The sequence below is a fragment of the Punica granatum genome, chromosome 1 (assembly GCF_007655135.1).
Source record: "Punica granatum isolate Tunisia-2019 chromosome 1, ASM765513v2, whole genome shotgun sequence".
Classification (NCBI taxonomy): domain Eukaryota; kingdom Viridiplantae; phylum Streptophyta; class Magnoliopsida; order Myrtales; family Lythraceae; genus Punica; species Punica granatum.
Window position 1 is genome coordinate 7,481,808 of NC_045127.1, and position 20,340 is coordinate 7,502,147.

The window sequence follows — 20,340 nt, forward strand, 5'->3', positions numbered from 1 at the left end:
AGGAAATTTGAGTATACTAGTTCTTCCTCAACTACCTTCAATAGAAATCACAAAGTTGTTATCTTGGATTCATAAGGCCGCCTATCGACTACAGACCAAATGTTTAGTTCGGACAGCAGATGAACTTTATTTTTTTTAGAGAAGATATAATAGTATAATACATGGAGTTTAGTATATTATTCATTGTTATTTCTTGTTGTAATGAATGAATTAATAATATTCTTTGAGGGATTTTTGAAATAGAGAGAGTTGTTTTATCTTTTTATTCTTCCAATTAGAGTGAGTTGAGTATTGAGATCTCTCAACACTTCGAGGAAGTAGATACGCATGCGTAAAATTGCTATGCATAAGTAAAATAAATAAAAAATCATTTTTATAGAAATTATAATGAAAGAATATATAATATTAATTTTATTAACAGCTTGCGCATACCCTTGCGTCTATAAATTTATTATTGATGAGGCATTCCTTATTGTATGCTATTTTTTTTGTCAAAAGTTTGTTTCTTATTCACTAGCTCTTCTTATACTTAACATTTTCATAACTTCTTCTACGATGATTATTATCTGTATTTATTATTATTATGATTAAGTCAAATAAGATGTAAATAATAATTATTAAGCCAAATGGGATAATTATTGGGGAGATTATTATTATTATTACTGCTGCTGTTATTGTTAGGTCAAATCTATCTATCCATATAAAATATACAAAAGTCGGAACAAATCTCCAAATTGTGCCACGTAAGATAAATGAGGCCTTATATTGAGTAACTCTTCGTATCTTAACCAATTAATGAATAATATTTTGGCTTAAAATGGATATGACACGTTTTAAATTATTAAAGAAAGAAGTAAAATCTAACCAATTTAGTTTAGATGACCTTTGGAATTTTTTTTAAATCTTTATAAATGCCAGTCTCATAGAAATTCCGAAGGAAAGTAGATAAAAAAAAATATTAAGAAGCATTTAAAGAGTTGATCAACAAGGTAAAAAGTTGGAAAAATTAAAAATCAACAAACATTTTTAACTAATAATTTCACGAGGTAAGAAGCTGATTAATAAGGGAAACAGTTGAAAAAAAATTAAAAATTAACACAATTTTTTAACTGATAATTTTTAACACTAGTTTGCGCAGAACGCACGTCAATTGCCTAGTTATTTGTAGTTGTTTTACTTGATATTTATCAATAACAGTTGATTCATGTGGTTTGACGGTTGTTCCTCTTAAATAATATCTTGGATTCGAGTTTTGTAATAAAGAAAATTCTTAATTGGGAGAACTTCACTTTTCATGGGATTTTCCGATTGTTCCTCTTAAATAAAATATAATATTTGATTTGGAGAATTTTATCATTTAATGAGCCGACTTAATTCAAATTGAATTAGTCGAAACTTGTTAGAATTTCGAATATCAGTATATACGCTAAAATAAATAGATTTAGTTGATATTTGATTAGAGTTGATTGTTCACTTCTCTTTTCCTGTTTTTACTCTGTGGTCGATCACTAAAATAACTACTCGTGATTGTCAATCATCACGTGCACTTTTCCCTGAGAGGGGAGAGGGATTGCCCCCTAAATTTGCAAATTTTAATTAATTAAGTGGGTAGAAGTTTTTAAGCTAAAAATGAATGTGATAACACATAATAAGGTTGAATTTTGATTATTGATAAAGATTTATCATTGCCACCTCCGCGTTTTTAAAAAGTTGAAAACTTTTAAATAGCGAAAAAAAATTTACTTTTCTATTGTAGAAATTCTTGCTCATAAAATTCATCGAGAATTGATATATATATTCCTTCTTAAATATGTTAAATTTATTGTGTCATTCTTATTCAGCAAACATAAGTATCGTACATCAAGATTGTCCCCATGAAATTTCTGACTCCATCCCCGGACAAGTGTAGACTTTCAGTTCCGATTTGTCACTTTTCCGCATTATCAAGTTGACTGTTGTCGAAGTTGGGCCACGTTTTTTTATCCTCTAAACAGAACATGGACCATAAACAGCCCATGTTCAGGCCCATATGTGTGGCCCAATAAGGCAAGAGCATGGCATAATAATAGATAATACGAGCAGCTCAGTCCCCAAACTCCTTCCTCTTCCTCTTCTTAATTTTTTATTTTTCGATCGAAAATGGGTCGAAACCAAAGTTACATTAAATTAAACGATACAAAGACAAAGAAATGAACTCCCAAAATATCACTGAGCAACAAATGACCAAGACCACTGGAAAGAACTTCAAGAACATGACCCTTAGATAATCAATATTCCCTGTTTATTTGAAAAAAATCTAGTATACAATCAATGTAATATGCAATCACTTCGATCTTTTTCTTTTTTGTCTCCCAGCACTTTGACCGTTAGATAATTAATTAATTTTTTTTTCATTGTATACCTTGGTTGGTATCTCTTTATTTGTGAATGGGAGTTCTTGTTCTGCCTGATCATTGAATTGAATATTGGAAGATACCAAATAAATTGGGTTCAAAAAATTTCAAATAAAGAGAACTCTCTGTAAACAAATATTGGAAGATATGTACCAAATAATAACTAAATCGGGTTCAAAAAATTTTAAAGATATAATATGTTTAACTGATTTTATTTTGAGATATTCTATTTCTTAATAAACTAAATATAATCAAAGAGAATATAGCGCAGTGTCGTACACTCTTACCTTGTAACAAAGAGATTTCAGGTTCGATACCTAGGTGAAACTAATCGTGCCCCTTTATTTGATTTTTAGAATTTTTATTTTATTTAACTAGACCCGTGTGCCTTCCTGGTAACAAAAAAAGAAAAAAAGAAAAAAAAAAGACATATCTTTAACAATACTATAGACTTCTTCTTTTTCTGCCCTAATTCAATCTGTAATTATTTTCTAAACTCCAAATCAGCATCAACAAAAAGCAAAAAACTGATGGCAAAAAAAAAATATATATATATAAGGAAAGAAACCGGCCTCCCATTCACAAATAAATAAATAAATAAATAAATAAATAAGTAAATAAATAAACAAACATAAATATAAATATAAATAATTTGGGCACGTTTTTTTCTATCTCGATGTTCAAACTTCAAAGTCAAGCAGCAACGCAAGGACGGCACCAAGAACTACTGTTCGACAGAAGATCTCGTGAAAAGGCAATATATACGTGGAATACACAGTTCGCCGGAAAACATCTTTTTCTCTGTAGGCTTTTTGATTGATGATGAGTGCGGTACAAATGGCGGTCACCAACCATCATAGGGACAAACAATGTACGAGGTAAGAGAGGACAGCCACAATTTTATAACAGATATAAAAATAAAAATTGACTAAACTCCGTGGATTCCTAATCTCCACGATCTCATGATAAAAATCTATTATATGTCCTCCTTAGAAGTGATCAATTCCGACTTTCTATGATCATTAGAGTGCGTTTGGTACGTAAAAATCTATCCACATTTTTAGAAATGTGAATTATTTTCTTAGAATTTACCAAATTCTCACGTTTGATTGGGTCATGATAATATATATTCTCACATTCACATTCTCACATGAGTGGTGATATAAATTTTCACCGGATGATGAGAACATGGATTCTCACTTTGGTGGGAATGGAGATTGCTAATAATCACTTTACCAATAAACTACCGAAGACACTCCTACATCAATTTTAAACACGTAACAGAGCGATTGGATAAGCACCAATGCTCGTGCAGGAGGCCTTTCCTATGCCCACTGTACCGGTCACTAGAGCATCTTGCTTATACCTTTGATAATACACATTTCCTCCGTGCCCATGATTAATGCCAGAATCGTTAGCGAGATGTTTTATGCTCAACTGATTTTAGCGGAATTTTTAAATTTTAGAATCACTAGCAAGATATAGTGCATGATGCACGCTCTCGCCTAATAATTTAAAAAAACTGATTTGATCGTAGAACCGATCAGTAACCCTCTTTTAGTCACATCATCCTAATGGGAATACATAATAAAAATATATATTTTAAGGTTTCATGCTCTCCACTCTTCTCACTTACCAAAAAAAAGAGAGGACAATTTAGAGAGAGGTATCATTAAATAAATAAGGAAAAAATCTGAAAAGTGTTTCTATTCCTTTTAATCATCTTTCGGTTTTTCTTTCAAATGAAGTCCATAAATGATAAAGGGCTAGATAGCGAAAAAGAAATAAAGGGGCACAATGAATTTTATTGGTGGACATCAAATTTAGAATTTCTTATTCAATATATATATTTTCCGGTGAAACCACGGTAGTTTCACTTTCATCCTAATATTATGTACACATATATAATATATTGTGCCCTATATGAACATAATCTCCATAAAACTTACCTATATAAAGTTAAGATTCGATGCTATAAATGATGTGTCAAAGGAGTTTGAATTTAGTAAAAGCAGAAGACCACCACCTTTTTAATGTGGAAAATATATATTTGACAGTGAACAGCACATGATGTGACATACAAATGATACCGTAAATTTATCGTAATATATAATTATTTTGAAATATTAGATACTTTATGGATATTACGTAAACAAATTTAAGCCAGAAAAGATATACGTGATTCATAGCCAAACGTGGGCTTTTCACTAGCGATTGTCAAAATGAGAAAGAAGTGTAAAACATGCCTGGTTCGATTCCCACCCAAAGGGTGTAACGACAAACCCAGAGCTGAACTGTCGATGTCGAATTTGGTTCTGTCCCAGAAGGACTTTCATGGCTAACGTTGTATAAGAAGATATATATTGCGAGTGCATTATTTAGGAAAATAATAATAATAATAATAATAATATTGTGTGTGCATTATTGAAGCCCTAATTAAGTGCCGATTTTTGGGGTTTTCCTTTTGTCTTTTTCGCCTTTCCTTGCATGGACGATGGACCAGCTCTCCATAAAGTTTTGCTAAATAGTACTTTTTTTCCCTCAATAAATAGTACTCAGATGTCTCGTACGTATTGCAAGTTAATTGCTTGTATTTTTTACAGGAAATTATTTGATTTAAAATAGTTTACTTTTTATCTACATAATTTACTCATGTTATAAGTAAATTATTTGAAATTTTTACAAGCAAATTCATGAGTATATTATACATACATTTTAGTTATATGTCTCAAAATTTCGAGTACTTAGATGCTTCCGCTAGAGTGCAAAGATATACAGGTCCACCATCTCGATCAAACTCGAACTGCACAGTACTATTTCTGTGAATATATCCTTATAGTGAGAAACACTGGCGTTAATCGATCACACTTTGTTTTATGTGCTATGAGATTGACGTCCGATAGACGTCGGTCCAACTTCTTGTGTGGTACCTTAAACTATATACGTATGTAAGCTAAGGCTGTGGGGCGACTCTATATCCTTAACCTTGTCACATCTGTGTGGACATTTCTCCCTGCAAGTATCAAGTGGCTGTGGCCCATTTACAGTACAATTAGAAATTCAATGTCGGTTTGAAATTCGACGCACTTCCATACACGGAAGTCTTAGTTCTCAGGGCAAAGTGACCGTTCATATATGATATGAACATATATACGAGCATCGTGCATATTGATTCGTATACGAGCTAATAGTTGAGGGCTCAAATGGAGGACAAGCGGCAGAGGCGGTATGCCATGAAATACATAAACAAGTTATGGATGTTCACGACATCACCAGAAAGAGATCTAATCCAGGCAAACTGAGCATAGGTATTGGACTCCATGAAGGAAAAGAATTGCAATGGCTTCCACACGTATATATATTCCCTTTCTAATAAGCGTGACAACGTGCTGCCGCCGTCCAGTCATGACCGGGAATGCTATACAAGCATTACTCAATAAGGCGTCGCTCCGTCCCATTTCCCCGAGCTAGCTTGATGCGGGAGTAGAATAATATAGTCTCATACTTATCAAGTTTGGAGCCCCATCCCTTTTATAAACCTTTTTTTTTTTTTCGGTTATCCATTTAGAAACCATATTTGACGACATATATATATATATATATATATATATATATAAGAAAATATATTCTCAAGTTGATTATGTGAACCAAACATTCTTAAGTTACTTAGGAAGGCCTGACATGCCAAAGAAGGAAAATGTTCAACTTTTTTTCCGCTCGTCTGAGAAGAGGAGGCAATAGAGGTCGCTAATTATCATCTCTATCGGCCTGTCAAGTCTTTCTCACACGTGACCAATTTAAGGTTATCAATATGTCATAGTTAAAATTATAACTGATGTTAGTAACGTGGGTTGATTCAAGCGGTTCAGCGCTTGTTTCACTTAAGTAAGGTTTCGGATTCGGGTTATTGTGAATGCTAAAAATTGACGTTGTGAGAGCTTTACCCCTTAGTGGGCTGACCCGACTCTACTAAATTAGTGGGGATCCAATTGGACTTCTAGATATCAGGGTTCATACTGAAAAAATTATGCATGACATTTCTGCCAGCTATACGGATATCGTGATTGGTGACCATATCATCCTCACATTTTATTACGGGATACAGGATCTCAAGGAAATTTCATTGTACGATATTAATTGTATATTAGCTAGTTTAGGCATTATCGGATTTCTTTCTTAGCTTAGAATTGTTCCTTTGAAGCTTGTTTCCTTTTTATCCTAACCAAGTTGCCTACATATTATTCTAGAATTTATGATTGTATCAGAACGAATTATATTTTCATGCGCCTATGTAGACTCACAGCATCCAAATTTAAAATTTAATATGACATCGAAGACATGTTTTCATGCGCCTGTGCACGCTAACACTTGTCCCACATCGATGGATGAAAAGAGAATCCTGAGTTTATATGAAGGGTTTGAGTCCAGCAAACTATCAATTTGAACTTTTAGATGAAAATATGCCTAAATAAGTATAAACCAAATGAAATTTAGTAAGTATCAAAATGTATCATACCTATATGCTCTCGTGTAAACTCACACCAGTTCAAGTTTAAAATTTAATACATTTGATCACCTTCTAGTTTGTCATCGTAGACCTCCAAGGTAGCTTGGCGATGAAAAACTCTCTCCCTCGCCTGGCTCAAAATTTACTTAGTAAATCATTATAATTTTTTCGAGTAAATATTGGGTGAGTATTACTTATTCACTTGGATCCCTCGCGTGGTTCAAAATTTACTCAACAAATCATTATAGTTTTTTCAAGTAAATATTGGATGAGTATTGCTCATCTACTTGGATGTGTATCACCCAATGAAAATGCTTGAAAGTGGAAAACTGACCCCGCAGTGAGCTCACAGATTTCCACTTACAAGCATTTTAATTGGTTCTTAATACTGATTGAATATTTTCTCGTTTTTTTTTATTATGTAACATGTATCCAATCCAACAGATGACTGGCCGATGTCAGCGACATTTTGTGCCTGGACTTGTTCACCCCTTGAACCGGTCCTCCGTTATTTATCGCATTGCATGGAGTTAGTTCCAACAAAAACTCAGCAGGATTTCGACTAGGCAAACCGTCTATGGCGTTACCAGAATTACTAGATCAATAATTCGACGTTATGGACATGTGGGGACTGAATGAGATGGCTAAGTCCTGGATGGCCAGATATATTCCTGCTTTTCGTATGTTGCATGGGATTTATGCGGTGGAAAATTATAGTGTACTGTAAATCCAACAATATTTAACGTATAAAATATTCAGTGAATATTACACAGTAACGCCTAACTGTATAATACTCAATTTACCACCGATACATGTGGAAGTAAAAAGATAATTTTTATGAACTATAATTTCATTTTTTACATGTGACAGTTATTAATTGAATTTTACACAGTCATGTAACTGTGTAATACTCACCCAATAATTTTCTCCTATTATCTCCGCTAAATTCTCTGCTAGCCTAGCTTCTCCTGTCCTCGACATGTCTGCGCTATAAAATCCCATCACCCTCCACCATTTTTAATTGTCACTGAGACATTACACTACAGAAGCTTAGACAAGAGCTAATTAATCTAGAATTAGAAGAGACAAGAGAGAGAGAGAGAGAGAGAGAATCAGAGACATGGGAGTGCTAGAGATACTTCATATGAACAAAGGTGTTGGAGAGACCAGCTATGCGATGAACTGCACTGTTCAGGTATTAATCTAGTTATTATTCACTCAGAACAGCATATCGATTGATATATTTCTTTCTCCTTCTTTTTTTTTACCAGTTCATAAAGGAGGCCGATGAGTCTAATACAAGGAAATTGATGATTGACATATGTTTCCGATGATACATATACATTATAAAAGAACATGTGCTATATCGGGGGCAACGTAGTTTCCCTTTCTGTTGTGCATAAGATTTTGCACCTCGACTGCACATAATTATTCATTGTCAAGTGTTCTCCTAATCTATGTAACTTCAACATCGTTAAACATGTTACGTGACGTTTAATGCAAATAATGAGCATTTATTAAATTTGTTTTATTTTCAAAACATTGTGTAGAGCGAGATCATAGCCACGGCAAAGCCAATAGTTGAAGAAGCTATCCTCAAGATCCTTTGCACTAACATCCCCAGCAGCCTCGGGATAGCGGACCTGGGTTGTTCTTCGGGGCCTAACACCCTATCACTGATCTCCCAAATCATTGACATCGTGCATGGCAAATGCAACGATCTGGGGTGTCGATCACCTGAGCTGAGGGTGTCCCTGAATGATCTCCCGAGCAACGACTTCAACAACATATTCAGTTCGCTGCCGGAGTTCTGCCGAAAGCTTAGGGTCAAGAAGGGTGCAGGGTTTGGGCCCTGCTTCATCTCGGGCGTGCCAGGCTCGTTCTATGGGCGGCTATTCCCGAGCAGAAGTATGGACTTTATGCATGCTTCCTCTAGTCTTCACTGGCTCTCTCAGGTGATCGGTTCTGTCGTCTGATATGTGTTGCCCATAAGATCAAGCAAAAATACATCGGTTTTACACTGTTTTAAGAATTATTATATATAAATTTATTCATGCATGCATCTAGTTCAGTACATGGTTTGCCCATGCATGTAATTGTTCTCTTGCCAGAAGTTCCTCGGCAGCTGTAACTGTCAAAAGGCAATATAAAGATGCGTAGGAACATGTTCACATGTACTCGGACACATACATCGACCGACTACAAATTTTTTGTGATAAATGTGCTATTCAATAATCGGCAGGCTCCGCCTGGTCTAGAGAGTAAAGACGGCCTGACGATGAACAAAGGGAAGGTTTACATATCAAAGAGCAGCCTGAGTAATGTGTTCGAAGCCTATTTGGAGCAATTCAGGAAGGACATGAGGCTGTTCTTGGAGTCGAGGTCCGAGGAAATGGTCGCTGGTGGAAGAATGGTGCTGTCTCTGATGGGGAGGAGCTCATTCGATCCCACCACTGAGAGTGCCAATCTTTGGGAACTCCTCTCACAGGCCCTCGTGAGCCTGGTCAACGAGGTAATGATTAATATTTTATGCAATGTAATCAGTTTAATAATTGCAACGACGAATGTATAGGATAAAATCAAACATGTTGGTCGAGCAAGAAATAAGTTCCACATTGACTTCTAACATGACTTTTGAAGGGCTTGGTGGAAGAAGGGAAGGTCGACTTGTTCAATGTGCCCTACTATGCTCCGAGCATCGATGAGCTCGCACTCGAGATACAGAGCCAGGGATCGTTCATGATTGATCGCATGGAGAGTTTCAGAAACGGATGGGACGGGGGCTTCAAAGACGTGCATGGCATGTCCCATGGAGAGCGGGTTGGGAAGATGGTGAGGGCAGTGACCGAGTCAATGTTGGCATCCCATTTCGGTAGACACGTGATGGACGACCTGTTCGATAGGTACGAGAAACTCATTGAGGATTGGTATTCGAACAAGAACAAGACGGAGAATTTGTGTGTGGTTGTTTCTTTGATAAGAAAGGATTAATTGATTGGATTTTGTTCGTGGAAGCGACAAATAAAAATGGAAATGTTAATTGTTTATGATATGAGTGGTTCACGAGACCCCGATTGTCATCGATCAGAAGAAAATCGTTATGGAACATGCAATGGTCATTTAACTTATTTCTCAACAAATCAAAAGGTTCTAATGAGATTTTATTTGCTGCATTTTACTGTTATTTATGCTTCAAAATGCGAAAAAAGAGAGAGAATATGAAAGTATCAATGTTGTATTAAAAGTGAAACTTCATATGAAAGACCCCATCCGTACTTGAAACATAACTTGATCATTGAATTTCCAGGATGGCTAGTCTTACATTCGATAATTAGCTGGAATCAAGATGCGGCATGGTACGAATCAGTTACTGCGATCCTTTTTCGATACACACTTACACAAGCGCGCTTGTGCGCACACACACATTTATGTTGATCTTGCTCTATCGATATACTAAAATTGGGAACATGTGACACTATTTGGAACTAAGACGAGTCGAGATCACATGTCAATACAAATTGCAAGCCCTACGCTATCTATAACAGAACTAATGAGGAAGGCAGCTTAGGCTATGTTTGGTAGGCCATATAAGAGGTCGGGTGTAATTTCTAAAATCCTAATCACACATTTGATGCCGACCGAATTAGGATTGAAATTAAGATATACCTAAACTCTGTTCTTCGTCTCTGTAGGCTTCTTTTTTTTTTTTTTTTTTTAATTTTGAAAATTATTTTCGTTTAAAAAAATATTAATATAGGACATATAGGTCTTTTTTGTTTTTGTTGGGGTACATATAGATCATTTCCCTTTCTTAACTCAAATTTTCCCATACTCCAACAATAGATTGGGACTTGAATATCCATTTAAAAAAAAAAAATTCATCCCATTCTGACCTTATCCCAATTCATAACCCGACATCAAACGTAGCCTTAGTGAATTGATGAGGAAGGGTCCTTAGAATGTAATACACACAAGTCATCCGTTCGGAATTAAGAGGATTCGGATTTGATCTTCACTAGTGAAACCTTTCTTATGTTTATCATTTTGTTTTTCCTTTTTTATACTTAGACTTTGGACCTCCATTATAATAAAAAAAAAATATCAGCACCGATAATTTGGTTTTAGCCTGAGCACACCTCCCTTCAGCTTGCTGCTGAGACGAGGAAAATATGTAATGTGGGCCACGCGAATCTATTATTTGCCGGGCCACAGGATGAGCCCTATTAAGAAAGCCCAAATCAAACCTTCTTGAGCTGTCAGGGTGTAGTCAATAATCCAATAATAATAACTTTTTCGGTTACATAATCCAATAATTTTTTTTTGGGGTGAATATAAATTTCATTTTTGAATAAATGGTTAGTATCACTTAACTGAATCTCATTTTCTGTGGCCTAACATGTTATTATCAATGACTATAAAGTCCTGGTCAAGTTGAGAACATTTAATTTATTGCCTTGCTATATATATTTCTAATTTAAGTACTCTAGAAAGAAACTTATTCAAAAATAAAAATAAAAATTCTAGAAAGAAACAACTATTGTTCTCGCGTTGAAGATAACGTGACTTGATATCAAATCCATCCAAGTTTACCCATTTACTTTTTGTTCCCCCATGAAACAATAACGAGTCGTAAACTTTTAGATAAGTGATGTTGGAAGGAGAGGCCTTAGGCCATAGCCAAATCAAAGGGAACAGTAAAACTTTATAGAGTCTTTCTATAAGCGCTCAAAGAAAATTAAATAGGAAAAAAAAGAAATTCTACTGGAATCACTAGAAGTAAAACTCTTATTTAGTAAAACTCTTCTTTGACATAAAAAGAAAAAAAAAACAGAGAGAAAAGGAAAGAAATTAATTAGTTTGGATAGGAAGAGAGAGCTCTCATTTGAGATAATTCTACTGGAGACTAGCAATTCATTAACGGAAAAAGGAGGCCCCGGGGGGATGCGGGTGGTGTGGGGGAATAGAGACTAGCCAAGTACTCTTGAAAATTGGACATACGTATACATTAAAATCTCCCTGGTGGCAGGCACTTTTTTTCTTTTTTTCTTTGGTAAGGCTCCGAGCACTCTCTTGAAATGAACAACATTGAATATTGTTGAGATTATGACTTCATGGTATTGTAAGTGGTTAGTATGATTACTATAGATAATCTTCTCATCTTTTTATCTTGGATTAGTACCAATGTCCATTAGCAGCAAAAGCGTGATAATTACACAAGTCCAAATTAAGTGACCATTCCGTGATATCATCTTAATTTCGTTCCGAATAATTTTTTTTTATATAAATACCTTACCATGAAAAATATTTAAATAAAAAATCTAGAATGTATGATCGAATAGGTAATAACTCAAGTAACAAATATATACTCGAATCAATCCTAAGAAATCAGGTGGCTGTACATATTGCCACTCTTCTCTTTTTCCCGACCTAATAAGGTTGCGCCATAAGATTTTAATGATGGGCCGAAAACATCTCATGATCTTGACGAGTGATCGCCTTGCAACTCAGATCTTTCAAGAAATCGTCCAATGGCTCCTTATGCAATAACCGCCTAGTCTTCGCAATGTACTTCTCCACAGTCAGATTGAACTCCTCGGTGCTTAGGTCCTCCATAGATCCGCTGATTCTGCTCCTCCGGCCTCTTTTCGGTTCTTCTCGCACGCTAGCTGCCTTTTTGCAACAATCATCACCCTCCCATTCCGACAGCCTCCACGTGGCTCTCCTACATTGGCTGGTTCCACTTGCTCCACCTCCCCGACCGTAACAACTGTACGTTCCGTATCCTGGCACACGGGACCCTGTTGGGCCTGCTGTGACAACAGGACAGCCTGCCTCTCCGCCGGAGCAGAATGATATACGTCTACCTCCGGTGGCAACGGAGAGACGCCTCCGGCGGGATGTCCCCCGTGAGACACGTACTCATCATCGTAGAGGTCAGAGCAATCGCCAATTTTGTCGGGCCCCTTCCCGCTGGAGAGAACAGACACTGCCGCAACGATCCCATTGCTAATGAGGAAAACAGAGATCGGGCGGCCGAAGAGGCTGCTCACATGGCAGAGGCAATTGCCGGTGGCTCCGACTGCCACTGCAAGGCCGGTGGAGTTCCACGTAAGTAGAATCATGAGCCCGAGGACGAATTCTGATACGTGCATGAATGTCTTGAGGTTATGGATGCTGTGTTGCCTACGCATGGCCCGGACTTCGTCGGCCTTGGAAGTGCTGAAATACTCGTGCAGCTCCATCACTATAGATTTTCTCAAGGTAGGAATACCGAAACTCGATAAGTATACAAGAAAGACAAAAACTAATCGCAACATCAAATACGTGATGTTTGTATAGCAACTTCGGCCGCATAATTTTTCGGACTAATTAGACAGGTTAAGTTGAAACTTGCATGCAGATTGGGTTGAGTGACGCGAAGAATACGGAAGTTGGGTTTATATGGGCAAATCAACCGTCAGGAAGATGGAAATGTGCAGAAAAGCAGATCATATGTTATATTCAGGGAAATAATTTCATGCAATGATTGATTTTCCCCGTAACCTACGAGCTGTAATGCAGCAATACCCCCAGCTAAAATACCACTGCATGTGATCCCAGCAAGTGGCAATGAATACAAATATAAGCCTAAATAATTCACCCAAAAAAAAAAACAATCTTTTGTTCCCCCTTGTTGCGTTAAGGCCCTCGTAAAATCGAATGTTTGTGGTTTTTCTTATACCGTTTCGTTGGAATAGACGTATATTATATTTGAGTTGTGAAAACGGACCACCTCACTGTGCATCAGTCGGGCAAAACCTATAAAGTTCCAGCTGCTTATAGATAAACATTTTCGAATTGTCTCAAAACTCTGGATAAAATTACATACAATATACTTTCATATCGTATCGAATGAAATAATGCTCATAGAAGAACCTCAGTAGTTGTCCGTGTCTCTAGGTATAATCTTCAGGTTGATTATGTTTCGAATTATTTATCAAGGTGCAGTATCTACTATCTTGTATTAAAGAAGGAATCAAAGATTTCGATGTTCCCTGGTTTTTGCGAATTAGTTGCATTGTAAGACAAAATCTAGATTTTGTTGAATTTCTCTTATTGTGCTTGACTTGCACGGGCTCAGTCCTATCTCAGATGGGCCAATCAAGAGGGATGAAGAACCTCTTCACCTTGGAAGTTAACTTAAGGCCCAGCACACCCCAATTGATTTATTATCAATATTCCTTTTCTTTTTCTAACTATTTTTTTTTTCCAAATTTTCATCCTATATGGGAACTCTCCTTTTTTTTTTTCTTTTTTTTTTCCTTTTTCCTCGGCAAGTAATGAGATTGTTGTCATTACTGAAGTATCGAGTAGAGAAAGCTCAACGAAACATTACATAAATAAATTGGAGGGATCCCTCAAGGCAAACTATAACATAAAAATAAGTGAATAGAGCACCCTGACATTAAGCACCTAGCAGCTACCAACCAACGCCTCAATCAGACCTTTCGCGGGCTGCTAGGATCCTCAGTGAAAGTGGCCATTAAACTCAAGCAGTCTCAGCATTCGACATAGACATCGATAAAACGAAAATCCATATCTGATACAAAATGGAAGGGGCCTTGGGCCAAGATTTGATCCATCTCCTATCTAAGCCTTTGCCTTTGGAACAGTATAGAATTCTGTTTACAGCCAAGATTTGATCCATCTTTGTGCTATTTATATAAGCACTGCCTATGATATTGTCCAAGCTGCTCGACATTCACCCATATAATTTAGCAAATTTTCTTTCGTCAATGAATATATATGGTACACATGGTTTCAAACTTCTAAGCTTTACTCCATGTGTGTCTCATTCTAAGCTGTGATACACTGGATGAAGCGTAAACCCGATGTAATAAATTTTGGGCAATTGCATTTTCCCAAATTGAATCCATGTTTAACCAGACTCGACCTCATCAGAATTCACTACGCTCCATGGCAGCATTCCTTTTCACTCCATATATATGCCATGGCAAAAGGCTAGTCAGAAAGAGTTGAATTGCATGCAGTGCCATGTCTATCCTCCTTAGTAAGACATACATAGTTAAGCTTAATCACATCCATAGAGGCTTTTTTGATCCAGTCAACGCTCATATCTCCACATTCAAACATGCAGAGCTGCATACGACCAAACCCAAATTAATCCATACGTCGGGAACGAGAAAATATTGGATGAGCAATACACAATCACTTAGTTATGTAAAACTCCATTCATGAATGACAAGTGTAAAATAAGAAAGAAAGAGAGTTATATAGTGGGATACGTGTCATTCAAGGATGGAGTTTTAAACAACCAAGTGACTGTGTATTACTCACCTAATATTTTCTTGTCAGGATCGGGCCATGCAGCCGTTCATTCTGACTTTTGAAGTAGAGAAGGAAGATAGTTGATCAATCCACTTGCTTATGTACGTATATATTTCGTGACATATATTATGGCATAAATGTGCATGTATATATATATAGACAGAAGGCAGAGCGATGCACCATCTCCAGCCCGAGAAGAACTCCTTCCATGGCCAGGCAATCAGCTAACAGCTTCATTCACTCCCTCGTCGTCCTCGTGATGTCTCTGTGTTCAGTATTGACAGGTACAGGGTCATCCCATCGCTAGCTTTCTCATAACACCAATGCAGAGGAATTCCGACACGCTCCCTTTCAGTTCTAGAGGTTCGATGAACTTGATGTATAGTTAACCCTTGATACTCTCTTAATCTTTTTGATGAATGAATCGAGGTATTTATTTTGTATCCATACTTAATGCATATGGTTGCTTGATCACCAACTATATTGATATGGTAATCTATACGAATCGATGGAGTAAGTAGGGATTTAGACAGGATTGAAATAGCCTATGTTCGATTCCGACTACTCAAGAAAGTCGGGTTGTTTCACGTGTTAGATAGAGATATACTAGTTTGCCTTAGGCACCCTAAATCGAGATTGTTTCTTAATAAGTCTCCATAAATGGCAATATCCATAGAGATATAGGAAGTTGGTTTAATGAGATATCTTGCCTAGGCAATTCGAGAGATACTTAGGGAAGAACGTCGAATCTCAGGGTAATATACTCGGTTCATTTAAAAGAAAAGAGAAGGAGAGTATAAAAAGGGATTTAATGAACATCAAGGGAATCGAGACCCAAGATATTCTAAACATAGATTTTTCAATTAACTATGTAGTAACCTTGCTAGTTAGATTTACTTTCTTCAATTACATCTCTCATAATTACCGATTTGCTTGACTTCTATTACACGTGTTAATTTTAGTGCTTAGCGATAATTTTGGATCAATTCTCCATGAGAACGATACTCTACTCATTTCTATATTACTTGATACGATCCGTGTACTTGCGGGTTTGTGATATCGAGAATATCCACATTAGGTCTGGTCCAATAACAAGACGTTGGCAAGCAATGCATCCAACCATCCCAGCAAGCAATGTCTTCTTCTTCTTTTTTTCTTTTTCTTTTAGTCTATATTTATCTCTATATCTAAAACCTAACTGAAAATAGAATACACAAGCACGTGCGAAAGAATCACTACGCTCGCCGCGACTGGCAAGGTAGGTATCAGAATTAGTTTTTTTAAATAATAAAGTTTTCCGATAATTATAATATATAAACGGCAGTTTTTTGAAAAATATGAATTACTAAATATAATAATTCTAGAAAAGAAAAGGAGGGCATTGGCATGTCTTTTAAAAATGGATAAATGACATGGACTTTTTTTTTACGTTTTATTACTAACTTTTTTTTCTATAAAAAATACACGGATATCGATCTGTTATAGATTTTACTATGCCGTTACAATCTCCATCAATTCTAACCTGACGTGGTGACATGGCATTGACGGTGACATGTGGCACGCGGAGATTTGGCAACGTAGGACCCACATAAATATTTTTCAAAAAAATAAATCTGAAAAAAAAAAATTGCTCCCACCATCCTCTTCCTCTTCTTTAAACCATCACCAAATAGTCTAGATAAGGCTCCATTCTTATACATCTAGAAACTGATCACCAAGTAGTCTAGTCCTGGGTCGGCCGGCTGTATTATAGTTTGAATTATCGGTAATGGCTCTTTTGGTTTTCCGAAACATAAAATAGAAGACAGCTGCATCTTGAACAGATTGTAAGTGTCCCCCTGGCTCAACATCCCCTCCCGCTCAATCCCATCCAGTTTAGATCAGCCTTTTGATTTTGATGGAAGCTGGAACTTGCCATTTGTTGGCAATCCCTTACCCAGGCCGAGGCCACATCAACCCCATGATAAACCTTTGCAAGACACTGGCTTCCAAGGTGCCCAGCATCCTCGTCACATTTGTGGTCACTGAGGAGTGGCTCGGTTTCATCCGAGATGAGCCTAAGCCTTCCAATATCGTCTTCGACACGATACCCAATGTCATACCATCGGAGAGGGTCCGTGCTACGAACATGCCAGCCTTCATAGAGGCTATGGCAACCAGGATGGCAGCTCCCTTTGAGGAGCTCCTGGATCGGCTTCTTATCCCCCAGCCGTCATCATGGCCGACACTTACTTGTTTTGGGTGGTCGAATTAGGCAACCGGAGGAATGTACCGGTGGCCTTACTCTGGCCCATGTCAGCGGTGACCTTCTCTTTCTTTCACCAGCTCCAGCTTGGTCGGCTAAACGAAAGGCACTTCCTCTTGGGTTCTCTAGGTACGGATTGGATGTTTGTGTTTATGTAAGCCGTTGCCTATATATTGCGCTCTGCACTATTTTCATCAGAGTTTTAGGTTTGCCAAGAAATCACTGATAAGACCACTAGAGATTAGGAGAAGCACAGTAGACCTCTCCGGCTTTTGTTCAGAGCGGGTATCATTGGAAGAGAATCATCTGCCACGAAGAATTTGCATCCTTTTGCATGGATAATCCAATCCCTTATAAACACTAAATTTCATAATGTTTTGCATAATAATATATAGGTCTCCCTAGTACTTCAATGCATCATTCATATTCCTCCTAGTCCCGGTTGGAACTGCAAAAGTTAGGAAAGAATCTCATAGGCATATGCCATTGATGTAAGAACTGCATTTCATTGGGAAAGTCTATGATGCAACCAGTTGTATGATACAATCAGTTTTTTTACCTTTGGATAATTAATATATTATTTATTTTATTTTTTGACATGAATGCGTGCATAGAAAATCGAGAGGAGTGCGTAGATCACATTCCTGGAATTCCTTCAGCTCTTGTAGCAGACTTTCCCAAATCACGGAGCGAGCAGGTTCTACAAAGAATCCAGGAGATGCTTACATGGGTGACAAAGGCGCAGTGTATCTTATTCCCTTCGGTCTATGAGCTCGAAAGACAGGCGATCGATGCTCTGAAAGCAGAGTTCTCCTTCCCCATCTACAGCATCGGCCCTGCCATACCTTGCTTGAAACGAGGAAGAGACAATGCTGGGATGGATTATATGCAGTGGTTAGACAAGCAACCGGGAGATTCGGTGTTGTATGTCTCTCATGGCAGCTTCCTTTCAGCTTCAGGTGAGGAAATGGATGAACTTGCAGCAGGGTTGCGTGAGAGCCAAGTTCGGTTCTTGTGGGTGGCACGGGAAGAATCTCCGAGGGTGAAGGAGTCGAGCGGCGAGCTGGGGATGGTGGTTCCATGGTGTGACCAACTGAAGGTGTTGTCACATACTTCAGTGGGGGGGTTTTGGACTCATTGTGGATGGAACTCCATCAAAGAAGGTATTAGTTCGGGTGTTCCCTTTCTCACCTTCCCTTTTGTAATGGATCAGATCCCAAATAGTAAGCTAGTGGTCGAGGACTGCAAGATCGGGTGGAGGGTGAGGGACAAGACGAGGCAAAGTATCGCCGACCTGGTGTGCAGGTTTATGGATCCGCAGAACGTCGAGAGCAAGGAAATGAGGAGAAGAGCTAAGCAGCTTCAGGAAATATGCCAGATTTCAGGGAGGGAAGGGGGTTCATCTGAGACCAACACGAATGCCTTCATTGACCACATTTTCAAAATTAGCCAACAAGGATGTCGGATAGGATTGTGACATTCCATTCCAGCGACAAAGTTACACAGTGGCTAGTTGATTCGGATGTTCGAGATGTCATACTGTTGACAAACCATAATTCATGTATGTAGGCGGATTTTACCTATAGCTATTTGAAATCTAACTTATTAGAGTATTACTACTGTAAGTGGATTCGACAACAAATAGGGAACATTTCACCGGAAAAAATACAAAAATTTCTATGCTACAAATAAAAAGATACTAAAATTTATCAATAGTCGGATTCGTTATACAATTCCAATACGGGGTGGTGCACATCGAGAAGAAAAGCTTGTATACTAAAATTAAAAAATAAAAATGGTAAGAACGGAATTGATGTTATATTAAGAACATATAGGTTATATATATGGGAAGCGCCTTGATAACTCTCGGTCTTTGAGTGTTTATTATCCCTCCTTGTGCATGAATCCAGCTAATTCATCGATGAAATTAGTGTTTTTAGATAGTTTTTATATCAATTATAATGACCTGGTGATGTTTAAGTCTTTTGTTGGTGTTTTGGTAATTTTGACTCTCATTTGCTCTCATTTGCTCTCATTTTGGCAATGGTAGGTGCGGATTTGAGAATTGGGCAGTAGGTTCAATGTTGCAACACCTGCTTTTCAGAGTTGCAATGTTGGAGCTGGACAAGAAGTCGGTAGACTCAATGTCGCAACACTCGCTTCCGGAAGTTGCAACACTGGATGACCACCCTTTTGCCCTCAAGCACAGACTTTCTTTTGGATAGTCAACAATTGTAGGCTCTTTTAGAGATCAATTTTTTCAACTTGCACGCGTGATAAGCCCTTATTAATAAGGGTGAAGACAAGAAAATTAAGTTGTGTTATCTTATATAAATAAAGCTTATAGAGAGAAGGGGGATCACTCACATCATCATGCATCATATCTCTTCTTCTTTCTTTTTTCTCCTGTTCATAAGAAGAGGAGGGGAGGAAGAGGGCTAACAAGGGAGCAGCAAGGCCATCTTCACTTCAATAAAGGAGAAGAGTCGAGCTAGGAGTCAAGAACCGATAATACTCGAACTTTTCTCTTTATTTTCCTTTTGTTTATCCGACGAATGTTTATGAGATGATGTATATTTTGGCCATGAATTAAGTTTGTTCTAGGGTTTCGATGAACTTGATGTATAATTAACCCTTGATACTCTCTTAATCTTTTTGATGAATGAATTGAGGTATTTATTTCTTATCCGTACTTAATGGATATGGTTGCTTGATCACCAACTATATTGATATGGTAATTTATACGAACTTGATGGAGTAAGTAGGGATTTAGACTGGATTGAAATAGCTTATGTTCGACTCCGACTACTCAAGAAAGTTTGGTTGTTTCGCATGTTAGAGTTATAATAATTCGCCTTAGGCACCCT

The 20,340-nt window shown here is 37.3% G+C and overlaps 1 protein-coding gene and 1 pseudogene across 1 annotated transcript; both read left to right on the forward strand.

The window, feature by feature from the left end:
- The first annotated feature begins 7,917 nt into the window (after positions 1-7,917).
- LOC116198094 (jasmonate O-methyltransferase) lies at positions 7,918-9,952 on the forward strand. Its single transcript, XM_031528435.1, has 4 exons — positions 7,918-8,095; positions 8,451-8,855; positions 9,143-9,412; positions 9,541-9,952. The coding sequence occupies exons 1-4, from the start codon at positions 8,021-8,023 to the stop codon at positions 9,889-9,891; spliced, it is 1,101 nt and encodes a 366-aa protein (XP_031384295.1). The 5' UTR covers positions 7,918-8,020; the 3' UTR covers positions 9,892-9,952.
- Positions 9,953-16,858: 6,906 nt separating this feature from the next.
- Positions 16,859-19,074, forward strand: LOC116195473 (annotated as a pseudogene).
- Positions 19,075-20,340: the final 1,266 nt, after the last annotated feature.